At 43.7% G+C, this 13,211-nt stretch overlaps 1 protein-coding gene across 4 annotated transcripts in view; it reads right to left on the bottom strand.

The window, feature by feature from the left end:
• CNOT2 (CCR4-NOT transcription complex subunit 2) overlaps nucleotides 1–13,211 on the bottom strand; it is a 120,008-nt gene that overhangs the window by 30,827 nt on the left and 75,970 nt on the right. For all 4 annotated transcript variants that reach the window (XM_060245052.1, XM_060245051.1, XM_060245054.1 and 1 more), the window contains 3 exons: nucleotides 10,014–10,161; nucleotides 8,901–9,083; nucleotides 6,499–6,578 (listed from right to left, as the gene is read on the bottom strand). In XM_060245052.1, the coding sequence (XP_060101035.1) occupies nucleotides 6,499–6,578; nucleotides 8,901–9,083; nucleotides 10,014–10,161 (411 nt within the window). The remainder of the gene's footprint in view (nucleotides 1–6,498; nucleotides 6,579–8,900; nucleotides 9,084–10,013; nucleotides 10,162–13,211) is intronic.

The raw sequence follows: 13,211 nt of genomic DNA, 5'->3' as shown, positions 1-13,211 counted from the left end.
TCAAGTGCTGGAGGTGGAGGAATACAGCACAGGACTGCAAGAGCACCTAGATGATGCCACTCTCATTCACTCACTTATCAGCCCTTACTGAGTTCCAAAGCCTAGATGTTATCTGTTGCAGATGCTGACTATTATGCATTACCATCTCTATTATACTCTTGGCTCTTAAAAGGCAGTCCTCCAACAAGTGCAGAGGCAAGAATGTTCTATATTCCCAGGGTAATGTAAAATAGAAAGGAAGGCCTACAGCAAGAATTCAGGCACAGCAATATCAAGTGAGCATCCAGCTGTGCCTCTATGGAACATGTTATTTTGCCTGAGCAAAGCTTCTGCACCTTTGGACAATTCTGTGCTGGATTAAGTTTTAGATAAGAATAATGAGGAAAACTGTCTATCAAGTAACCATCAAAGACATGGAGTACTGCTAGAGAAAAAAGGTCAGCAGCCTTATTCATCTGACCTGCTTTCAAAATTCGATTATTGGTGCTATCAAGCAAAAATTTAGTGCTATCGAACAAAGATTAGAATTTTACAGCACTCTGAGTTGGTTGTGTTTGATACTTACAGATCTGTCCCTATTCACTGCTTGTTGCCCAATTCAGCTGTCTTCACTATGGTATTCTCACTGGGATGGGAGTCCCAAGGGACCTTCTGCTCTCTGATGACTTAAGTTCCAGCAAAGGTAAGGGAGCTGGCTCCTAAGGGCTCACAGTTCTTTTTCACTGGTGGTGCCATAAACCATGCGGCATGACATGAACAAAATGGATGAAAAGGTTTGCTAGGATAATAAGCTGCCTGGGGGCAAGGATTGGGCATCTGCCCCCGTCCTCTTTACCCCCGAAGAGAGGGAAACATTCCCTGGCAAGGATGTTGCCATCCAATGGGAAGCAACCTGGACCACCACCTGACCAGGAAGATGACTCACGGGTCGAGCCAGCAGTAGTCAAGGCCAGAGAAGGCAACTCCAACATTCTGCCAGGAGTCTCGCAGCTGACAACATCCAATGCTCCCAGCTCTGTTACTGGGGACGAGGGGCCAGCCAGGATGGCAAGTCGGGAAGGTTGGGACACCCTGCCTGATGCCAAGGAGTTAGATAGGAGGTGGAGCTCTCATTCATCCCAGAGATTGGGGTATTCACCTGTCTCTTTGCTCCTGCTGCACTGTGAAGCAACAATGAGGTTGGTGAAAGGGGAGGGAGGCGGGAGCAGATTTAATCTGGTGGAAACAAACCAGCCAGAGAGGAAGAGCCCAGAAGTCATTACGAGAGCAAAATCCATGTACTTAACCACTACACAAAACTCGCTCTCAAAAGAGCAAAACCCAAAAAGGTAGAGGATCAGATATGGATAAGAGGAACCCAACTGAACTAACTCCCCTCCCTCCATGGTCTGAGGCTGTGTTACTGTCCAGAAAGAAATTACACCCTGGAGCACCCAACCCTCTTTTCCTCTGCTTTGGGGTCCCCAGAGCATGACATAAGCAATAGGTGTAGGAAATCAGTGTAATGGATATGGGGAAGAATGGCATGTGGAAAAGGGCTACAACAAAGAAATGAGTAGCTAATGAACACAAAGTGCAAGTGGTCAATTGGTATTGACTGGTTCTGTCAGCACACTCTCTCAGACGTACTGTAAAATTTTTGTGGCAGACTAAATCTGTGGTGTTTCACAAGGCTAGTACTTTCTTAACAGTCTCTTCAATCCTAAGTGTATATGGTTATTCTTGTTACCAGAGCAAATGCCAGTTTGTTTGTGTGTCCCTATTGCTGTATGGTTATAGGAGCTGCTGAGTGAAATTTGAGTTCTAGCCTTACCTACTATCCTGTTTTGAGGCTGGCTGAAAAGGTGCACTGAAAAGATGAGCATTGCCTTAATTGGTTGAGGAGGGCGAAGGATAGAACACCGGTAGTGTGACCTCCAAGTTCAGATGGAAACTAGACACCACCTTAGGCAGGAAAGCAACATCCAGTGCTAAGGACACCCCGTCAGCATGGAAGGTGATGTAAGGAGGGTCGGAGCGCAAAGTCACCAGTTCACCAGCTTGTCTAGCCGAGGTGATAGCAATCAGAAGAGCAGTCTTCCATGATAGTAAATGCAAGGGACAGGCGGCTAAGGGCTTGAACGGTTTCCCCGTAAGCCTACCCAACACCAAAGGAAGGTCCCAGGAAGAGGGCGGCACTCTGGAAGGTGGGAATAACCAAAGTAGACCCTGCAGGAAACGTTTAGTATGCCCGTGCGTGAACACAGACTTCCCTTCCACCAAGGCATGGTGAGCTGAAATCGCAGCCAAATAAACCCTAAGAGAAGAGTGGTTAAGGCCAGCATCCACCAGGGATAAAAGAAACTCAAAAACCAGTTCAAGTCCAGCACTCTGGACTAGCACACCCCACTCCTGGACAAATTTAGTAAACCTCGCCCACTTTCTGCTAAAAGGGCAGCAAGTCGAAGGCTTCCTACTATTCAGCAGGACATGTCTAATCCTGCCGGAGAATGCTGGAAGCGGATTCTCCAAGCAGTTAGCTTCAGATGAGGCTTTCATTGTGATGAAACAGGGACACCCCCCCCCCAAGCTAGTAGGAGGTCTGGTTCTGGAGGAAGCATGCAATACCGATTCCCCTCCAAAGCCAGGAGGATCAGAAACCAGTTCTGCCTGGGCCACCAGGGAGCGATCAGAATGCACTCTGGTCTCTCCCGCATCAGCTTGTGGAGTACTCTGGTGAGGAGAGGTAATGGGGGAAAAAGACAGAGGAACTTGGTCCTCTACAAAACCAGAAGGCCGTTCCCCAGGAACCCTGGCCCTTTCCCCCCTCTGGAGCTGTAACAAGGGCACTTGCGATTCTCACTGTCACAAAAGCGTCTATCTCTGGCTGTCCCCAAAGTTCGAATATGGGAGTCAGAACCCACCAGTTCATTTCCCACTTGTGAGGGGTCACTGCCCCTCTGCTCAGAGAGTCCGCCCACACATTGAGCTCTCCTGGCAAATGCGTGGCCACCACAAAGATGTTTGCTCGAATGCAATCTTCCCACAGGCTCATTGCTAAAGCGCACAGCTTTCTGGAGACCGTGACATAGGCCATAGCAGTAGTATTGTCCATCAGAACAGCTACAGTCTTGTTTTCCAACAGGGGTCTGAAGGAAGTGAGGGCTAATCTGATAGCAGTCAGCTCCAGGTAATTGATGTGGTGCTGCACAAAAGAACGGGTCCATGGACCACCGACATTCAGCTCGTCCAGATGGGGCCCCCATCCCCATAGAGAGGCATCTATTAGTTGCGTCTCCGATGGGGACGGAAGTCGGAATGGAGCTCCTTGGCAAAGGCTGGTTCTCACCTTCCACCAGTCCAGAGAGCAGAGAACCAAAGTGGGAATGGGCAAGGGCCTTCGCCGAGAGTCCAGCAATAGATTGAAGCACTTTAGGAACCATTGCTATAGTGTCCTCATGCGAAATTTCGCGAAGCGGAGAACATTTGTGGCGGCTGCCATCAACCCCAGGAGACGTTGGAACTGCAACAATGATCCCCTCTTTTGGAATTTCTGGTAGGATATGAAGATGTTCAAGTCCCGCAAGTCCATAATTGGGCGGCGTCCAACGTCCTTTGGGAACAGCAAAGTACCTCAAATAGAATCCTTGCCCCATGAGGGAAGGTGGAACTGGTTTTATTGCTTGCTTGGTCAAGAGGTTCTGAACTTCTTCCAGCAGGATTGATGTAGGGTTAGTGATCACCAATTTTGAACATGGGGGAAGCTGAACAAATTCTATTGCATAACCCTCATCTATGATGGACAAGATCCATTTGTCGGTGGTAATAAGCCTCCATGCTGGTAGAAAACTGTAGAGGCGTGTCGGGTCTGAGGAGGGGGAGGAAGGGTGGATGGTACAAAGGCCAAAGTCAAAGACTCTGTTTAGGGTTCCGAGAACCTTTAGATTTGGCTGAATGTGAAGGTGGCAAAGAAAATTTTGATTTGCCCCCAGAATAAAGGCTCTTGTGGCTGCGGGTGAGGTCGATTGGGACGAGACGTAGATGGAACTCCAAAATTTCTGGATGTCTTGATGCTCTTATCCATTTCTTGGAGGACGGAATCTGTGGTAGAACTAAAAAGTCCTTCCCGCTCAAATAGGAGATCCTCAACCCACGACCTCGTATCCAAGTGCAGTGCCGCAGAACGAAGCCAGGAGTGACTTCTCATGGTCACTGCTGATGTCAAAGTTTTGGCTGCAGTATCGACCATATGTCTGGATGCTATCAGTTTCTGTTTCAAAAGGAGCAAGCCCTCCTTCAGAAGCTTCCTTGCAGAGGCTTGTTTTTCATCTGGCAGGGAGGTTAGAAGCGGTGTGAGCTGCTCCCAAAGGGAGTAATAGTACCTGGCCATGCATGCCGAATAACTGGAGATCTTAATGCCTAAGGCACCCACTGTGTAGAAACGTCTACCAAAATTGTCCAGTCTTTTACCCTCGTCGAGAGGTGTAGAATGGGTTTTCTTGGCCTTACATGAGGATGCGACAACGATTGAGTTGGGGCGAGGGTGACAAAATAAATACTCAGCCCCTTGCTCTTGAACCCTATACATGTGGTCCAACCTCCTGGAGGAGATGGGGGTTGAAGCCGGCGTCGCCCATGGCTCTTCAATAGCCTGCTGTATGACCGTGGTCACAGACAGTGCTATAGGTGTGGATGTATCTCTTTGAATGTCAAACACCGTGTCATCGATCACAGGCTGAGGCTGCACCATGAGCAATGACAGGGTTTGAGCCAATCTCTTAATAAGCTCCCCAAAGAACTTGAGATCCTCTTAAGGAGAAATAGGAAGATCCTCTGCTGTTCTCTGCTCCGGAGATTGCTCTGAACGATGTTCATCATCCGACTCCGGTACCGATGCAGAGGAGGAGTCATTACGCTCCATGCATTCAGTTAAATGCGGCGCTTCTGCGGCGTGCTCTGGCGTGTGAGACCGGAAAGCGCTGGTCCTCAGTTGCGATTCCGGCATCAAGGTCGAAGGTTTGACCGGAGTCGATTTACGACACCCTGGAGAGATGGGAAGCCTCCGAACGTTGATCCCAGTTGGGGTTCTGCGGAGGGTACCAAGGGTAAGGTGCCTGGTATGGAAATCCCCCGAATGGGTACGACCATGGACGAGTGTCCCAGTTCGATAGTGGAGTCGGGCGCCGGAAAGAATCAGGCTGTTCCTGCTCATCAGGTTTGGCCACCTGTGTCGATGTGATCCTCGCTCGAGGGGCGTCAACCTCCAATGGTGAAGTGGAGTCCATGCCGCCGTGTGACGTAGCTTTTGGTGAAATTGATCGCTGGGTTAGATCGATCTCTGGTTTGGAGCCAGAGCAGTAAGTCAGCTGCAGGTCATTTGGTCCAGAGGGGCTTTTTGATTGTGCTGGGGAAGCCAGGATTCGTTTTGGTGGCGTTGGTCGTGCAATCATCGGGTCCGAGCGCCTCTTCAGTGGCGGAGAAGGAGTATGCCGATTGGTATGCCGACACTTCTCCTTCACCTCCTTTGGCTCCTCTGAGGAGCGCTCCCTGCCTCCCTTAGCCTTCTTGGCTGGAGTGGAGGAATCGGAAGCCGACACTGAGCCCGCACGCTTGGGGGGACAGTCTGTGCAGAAAAGCTGAGTTTGTTGTCTTGTCATCGACAGTGACACTGGTGTCGAAGCCAAAGCAGCAGTCGCTGTCGACATCGAAGCTGCCATTTGTGGGGTCAAGGCCGACTTCAATAAGGCCGCCGAAAGTCTGGCCGTTCTGTTCTTTGTGGTTTGCCTCGAAAACTTGGAGCAGTGGTGACAGGACTCAACCTGATGACCTTCTCCCAAACACAGAAGACACAGAGAATGTCCATCCGGAGGCGGAATTTTACTTCTGCACTGGCGACAGCGTTTAAAAAAAACCCAGCGCTTTTGCACAGAAGCAACAGGAAAAGGGGGAGGGGGAAAGGGAGACCCCGAAGGGTCAGAAACCCCAACTATCTACAATAACAACATTTTTTTTAAACTATTAACTATAACTATTAACTACAAGAAAGGTACCCAGTAAGGGCAGAAAAGGTAAATACCGACCGGAGAAGCCGAAACGTGACTGTCTGACTCAGTGGTCAAAAAGGAACTGGCGGGATCTCTGCACCGTCCCTGGAGCATGCGTGGTGGGGGCTTTGCGCATGCTCACGGGAGGTTGGCATGTTAAAATCCCGGTCTTGGGTGCTACCTATCGGGGATCAGCGCTGAAGCTTCATCCCATGGGTGTGAAGCACAGAGACCATGAAGAAGATCTGACAGTTTGCTTGGTATAGCAGCTAGACTGCTGGAATAGAATATGGGAAATTTGGGTTCAAATCCACACTGTCATTAAACTTACTCAGTAATTTTTGGGCACTCTTTCAGTCTACCAAACACAAAAGGTTGTTGCAAAGACAAAATGAAAAGATACTGCATGCCACTCTGATGACCTTGGAAGAAGAATGGGATAAAAATAAAAAGACAGAATTTAGAGTAGGCTTACCTGTTCCATTAAAAATGTTACTTGATAAAGAGTTATTCATTCCAAATGCCTGATTCCTGTTCATTCCAAATCCAGACATACTATGTGTAAAGGAAAAATAAGTTAAATCACCTTATTTTAAACTGTGGGAGAAGGATGACAACAAATAAATGTAACAGAACACTTAAATCTAGCTATTTTTCCTTTATATTAATGTAAGTTCTGGCTTAAAATACCAGATTTTTAAAATTAAAAAGGCATACAATATTGGTGTTATCTCAACATGTGTTGATCATGTAGCAGAAGTAACTGGCTGTAACAGGAGAAAAATACTAGAAATAAACTAAAGGTTTATTCAACTACCTGATAGCTTATACAGCTAGACTCTTGGAACAACTGAATCCCTATATACAATCCAAGAAAAGAGGGTCCAAGAATCTAAAGCCTGTACAGAAAATAAATGTTTTATATATCATACTCATCAAGATGCTCAAGAATTAGTTATTACCAGCTTTGTCATGAAGTTTTATAAAGAGATGCTAAGAAATGAAATTATTAAGAAGTATATTCAAAGATGGGTTAGAATACCATAATGAGAAGGGTTGCTGATAAAAAGAAAGCTGCAAACAGAACAAGGTTTGAAGAGCAACTCAGAGGGTAGGCAAGGCTTACAAAAATAAGCCCTCAAATAATACAAGAAGTCCAAAACCTCAACAGGAAGACAGCAAGATCTTGTACAACTCTGAAATCAGTCAGTATGTGGCTAAACTGAAAGGAAAAAAAAAACCAAACAGCAAAAAAAAAAGGTTTCTTGCCTTAAGGATGTCTCAGTTCGGAGGGGAAAAACTCACTCTCTTCCTGTTTCTCAGTCTTACAGCTGTTTACTTTTCTTTAGTCACTTCTCCATTTATACTTAAAGCACTCTGGGGGGAACGTACCGATTAGGTTTACTCAAACAATTGGTCTTTGGGGATAAATCTCAGACAGTAGTGTAATAAGGAAGGCCATTACTTTTTTTTCTTAACATAAGCAGAGGCACCAAGAAGTTTGTTTTACTCATCTGGAAATGGCATTTTGATATTAAAATTCAGGATTCTCTATATGAATTAAAGGGAATGGCTAGAAACAGGAGTCAACTACCAAATTGTATTCTAACATCCTAATTTCTTTAAGCAACTGGCATGATTCTTTATTCAAGAATGAATAATGGATGTAAGTGGGCTTTGGCTTGAACAACACAACTTATAAACTAAGTACGTCCTAACATAAGCAGGATTTTTTTCTTAGATAGAGCACTACTGTACCAGTAAATAATGCTTGAGTAAAATCTGTCCTGTACTTCTATTCCTAAAACAAGTTATGACAATGCATGACTTCCATCCTTAAAGTGCACTAGAAATGGATTGTGGCCAACAAATATAGCCTGTGAAAGTTTGAGAAAGAAACTCCACATCTTTCATGCCTTTGACTGTGATTATAGACCATGAACAGTAAAGCTTGCTGTTCTCAATATCCAAGGAATGAAAAGAGCAGACTCTGATAGCCAGTAGTTCAAGATAAATCAAAGCCTGGTATAGCACTTTCTAATCCAACAGAAAACCATTTTTAAAGCTCTCTTTGGCAAACTTCATTAAGTTACTTGGTAGCATCTTATTTAGCAAACATATTCTATCTATCATAAATCTACTTCCTTATTTATAGATCTAGAGTGCATACCCTGAACAGATACAAAAATGCCTCTCACTCCCCAATACCATTTTCTTGATTTTTTTTAACCTAAGATCAAAGTGGCCAAGAAGCAGAATTATACACACTAAATACTGTTTTAGTTAATAAGCAAAGATCACATCCAACTGGCTTGACATGAAGTAAAAACCCTATACCTCAACCAACGAATATGAAAGTATTTATTGGTCAAGCTTAAGCTCTAGAAGAAATTTATTTAAAGTTTCCTCTTCTCTAAAAATGTATATAAAAGAAATAGGTCTCTGGATAGTAGCTGACACTTTCCTTAGCAGCATTAGGATATGAACTCTCACTACCAGAAAAATATTTTAAACTCTATCAATATAAAGAAAATAGTGAGAGTTCTGCTAATACATACAGCTACAATTTTTTGTATAACTAACACAAACAAACAATTATAATTGTCACAGAAAAGATCCAGAAAGCCTTGTTAACAGTTCTGCAAGGATGCAGGCTATGTTAAGAGACTGCACTTTAAACTTCAAACATTAAACCATTATGTTTTGATTTTAAAACATTACAATGAATCAAAGATGTTCAAAATATTTTATTTCAGATTATACTCACTTATTTCTTCCCAAATAATTATTATTTACCTCTTAAATCCTAGATAGAATCCAAACAGTACTGCTCATAGTCTATGGTGCAGACAGTTAGCAGCATTAAATCCATCTTACCTGTTCACAGTAAAAGGTTGTCGAGAGGGTTGCTGCTTTGGCATACAGATTATGCTGGGTGAGCTTCGGTTGGGGCTGCCTAATCCTGAACTGCTCATGCTGTTTGTTCTACTGGGAATTCCGATGCCCTGTCCAACCTGGGAGTGGTTCATCATATTCCTAGGATTCATAGGCAATATACCTCTGAAAAAAGATGAACCAGTGGAAATAATCAATGAACCAGTTCAGCAAAATACAATTATTTTTACATTATACTGTCATAATATACTCTTAAAAACGTAGATAGATCCAAGTAGGCAGCCGTGTTGGTCTGAAGTAGTAGAACAAAATAGGAGTCAATTGCACGTTTAAGATCAACTTAGTTTTATTCAGAATGTAGGCTTTTGTGTGCTCTGATGAAGTCTGATGAAGTGTGCTTAAGAGCACACAAAAGCTTACATTCTGAATAACACTAAGTTGGTCTTAAAGGTGCAATTGACTCCTATTTTGTTCTTTAAAATGTAGTTTGGACACAGAATATAATTTCCAGAATTGCTTCTAAGCAAAATGGTTGTTGGATGTCTGCAAATAAAGAGTTGCTTTAGATCAGTAATCCCCTATTACCAACCATCTTGATAGTGGCTCCCAAAGTTTCTCCCAGATGCAAGTCTTTCTCAGCTCTGAATCTCAGGTTTTAAAAATTATACTAGGGGTCAAACCTGGAACAGATAATTTGCACAACTGTACTTTTAAGGCACAGTTTATGAAAGTCACTTCAGGAAACAAGGCTGATCGGACCAAACACAAAACATCAGCAGGCATCTGAATACAAGTTGTTATACAATATGAAAACACTAGGGAAAACACTGGTCATCAATTTATGAATGCTCTTGGGATACCAACTTGAAATGTTGTGTAACAAACACAAGTTTGTACAGCAGAATGTAGGTTTTTTTGTGGTAGGCAGAAATCAATATTGCAGCACCCTCAAACACAGGCAATGGTCTAGAATTTTTTTTCTTATTCCAAGTATCTGGAATGCATAACAGCTTAAAAGTTTATACATACACACACAGTCAAACACGCAGTGCATTTGAAAACTGCCCTTTAGAAGCATATGCTATCGATAAGTACCTGCTTGGAGATGGAGGCGTGTGAAGTGACATCGTTGGTACCCCTGTTGTTGGCGTTACGTGGCTCGGTAACTGAGTGCCTTGCGATAAGCTGCGATTTAACTGAGGGGTATTGTTGCTCAATCCCCTCATTGGAAGGCCTAGTGCACCTATTAAAAATTCAGAGGAATATGTGGAATGTGAAGATGGGAACTCCGATCTAATAGCAAAAAAAACATTTCATAAAACTGTGGAAGAAAACATAGATTTTTTACTAAAACACAGGATCAAGTCTCTCATTTTTAAAAAGGTCTTACTTTTAAAAATACCTTTGTAACACTGAGCTAACTGTACTTTTAGCACAAATACACTGACAATAAAGATACTGAATCTGAATTTTAGTAATTTTTCTTGATCATACCATTGCATATTTCTAAGAGGTAAAAGAAAACAATGTGTCTCAATCTATATGCATATAACAGACTAATACCGTTTTAGCATGCCAAAAATTAAAAGACAACTTAATCATATATCATAAAAATAACAAATCTTGATATTATACTGCTTCAATCATCCTTTCAAAGATTTTCAGATGTGTGTATTCTCTGAATCAACAAAAACACATACACAGCTATAACGACAAACCTATACACTGTAAGCAGAGGAAAACTTCTAACACGGGTTTCTAACTCATTTGACATGAGGACCGGATCTGCAATAAATGAGACCTTGTTGGGCCGAGCCATGTTGGACGGGGATGTGCGTGTTCCTACTTAAGATTAGGTAGCAGAGATATAAACACAATTTTTGTTTAAAAAACTTTAAATAAAATATGCTTAAAACATTAGCACTTGTTGGTCTTAAGGGTGCTTTCTTTTTATCTCTCCCATATATGTCTTCAAATATATTAGAAGCAGGAAACCAGCCAGGGAGGCAGTGGGGCCCTTGGATGACCAAGGGGTCAAAGGATTATTGAAGGAGGATAGGGAAATGGTTGATAAGCTGAATGCATTTTTTGCCTCCGTCTTCACTGTGGAAGATGAGAAGTGTTTGCCTGCTCCAGAACCACTTATATTGGAAGGGGTGTTGAAAGACCTGAGTCAGATTGAGGTGATAAAAGAGGAGGTCCTACAACTGACAGACAAATTAAAAACTAATAAGTCACCGGGTCCAGATGGCATACATCCAAGAGTTCTGAAAGAACTCAAAGTTGAACTTGTGGATCTTCTGACAAAAATATGTAATCTTTCATTGAAATCTGCCTCCGTTTCTGAGGACTGGAAGGTAGCAAATGTCACCCCCATCTTTAAAAAGGGTTCCAGAGGAGATCTGGGAAACTACAGGCCAGTCAGTCTGACTTCAGTTCCGGGAAAGTTGGTAGAAACCATTATCAAGGACAGAATGAGTAGGCATATTGATGAACACAAGTTATTGAGGAAGACTCAGCATGGGTTCTGTAAGGGAAGATCTTGCCTCACTAACCTGTTACAGTTCTTTGAGGGGGTGAACAAACATGTGGATAAAGGAGACCCGATAGGTATTGTTTACCTTGACTTCAGAAAGCTTTTGATAAAGTTCCTCATCAAAGACTCCTTAGTAAGCTCGAGAGTCATGGAGTAAAAGGACAGGTCCTCTTGTGGATCAAAAACTGGCTAATTAACAGGAAGCAGAGAGTGAGTATAAATGGGTAGTCTTCTCAGTGGAGTGCCGCAGGGCTGAGTACTGGGTCCCATGCTCTTTAACTTGTTTATAAATGATTTGGAGTTGAGAGTAAGCAGTGAAGTGGCCAAGTGTGCAGATGACACTAAATTGTTCAGGATGGTGAGAACCAGAGAAGATTGTGAGGAACTCCAAAGGAATCTGTTGAGGCTGGGTGAGTGGGCGTCATCATGGCAGATGAGGTTCAATGTGGCCAAGTGCAAAGTAATGCACATTGGGGCAAAGAATCCCAGCTACAAATACAAGTTGATGGGGTGTGAACTGGCAGAGACTGACAAAGAGAGATCTTGGGGTCGTGGTAGATAACTCACTGAAAATATCAAGACAGTGTGATTGCAATAAAAAAGGCCAACGCCATGCTGGGAATTATTAGGAGGGGAATTGAAAACAAATCAGCCAGTATCATAATGCCCCTGTATGGTGCGGTCTCATTTGGAATACTGTGTGGAATTCTGGTCACCGCACCTCAAAAAGGATATTATAGCATTGGAAAAAGTCCAGAGAAGGGCAACTAGAATGATTAAAGGGTTGGAACACTTTCCCTATGAAGAAAGGTTAAAACGCTTGGGGCTCTTTAGCTTGGAGAAACGTCGACTGCGGGGTGACATGATAGAGGTTTACAAGACTATGCATGGGATGGAGAAGGTAGAGAAAGAAGTACTACTTTTCTCCCTTTCTCACAATACAAGAACTCGTGGGCATTCGATGAAATTGCTGAGCAGTCAGGTTAGAACGGATAAAAGGAGGTACTTCTTTACCCAAAGGGTGATTAATATGTGGAATTCACTGCCACAGGAGGTGGTAGCAGCTACAAGCACAGCCAGCTTAAAGAGGGGGTTAGATAAAAATATAGAGGGACGGACGGTGGCTCAGTGGTAGAGCATCTTGGTAAACAGAAGGTCCCAGGTTCAATCCCCGGAATCTCCAACTAAAAGCAAATAGATGTGAAAACCTCAGCTTGAGACCCTGGAGAGCCGCTGCCAGTCTGAGTAGACAATACTGACTTTGATGGACCTAGGGTCTGATTCAGTATAAGGCAGCTTCATATGTTCATATATGGAGCAGAGGTCCATCAGTGGCTATTAGCCACAGTGTGTGTATGTGTATGTGTGTGTGTGTGTGTGTGTGTGTATATATATATATAAAAATTTTGGCCACTGTGTGACACAGAGTGTTGGACTGGATGGCCCATTGGCCTGATCCAACATGGCTTCTGTTATGTTCATGGGATCCAGGGAACTGGGCAAAGGAAACTCTGGCTCAGCCAATGGAGAAAATAGAGGCTTTGCTCTGTAGCACCAGTGCAATTGAGCAAGCCTGACAAAGCAAGCTGTTATGCAGAACAGCAGAAAGAATCAAGAGAGAGGGAGAAGGAAGCAGATGGCAGCCAGTCGCTCGGGGGCCTGATAGGAGCCCTCTGAGGGCCTGACTCAGCCCCCAGGCTGCATGCTTGACACCCTTGATCTAACATATTGTCCATATAGCTGTCTTAAATTCAGTT

This window comes from Heteronotia binoei, chromosome 8 (genome assembly GCF_032191835.1).
Source record: "Heteronotia binoei isolate CCM8104 ecotype False Entrance Well chromosome 8, APGP_CSIRO_Hbin_v1, whole genome shotgun sequence".
Lineage (NCBI taxonomy): Eukaryota > Metazoa > Chordata > Lepidosauria > Squamata > Gekkonidae > Heteronotia > Heteronotia binoei.
The sequence above is the reverse complement of the archived record's forward strand: the minus strand, read 5'-3'. Positions and strand labels throughout refer to the sequence as shown.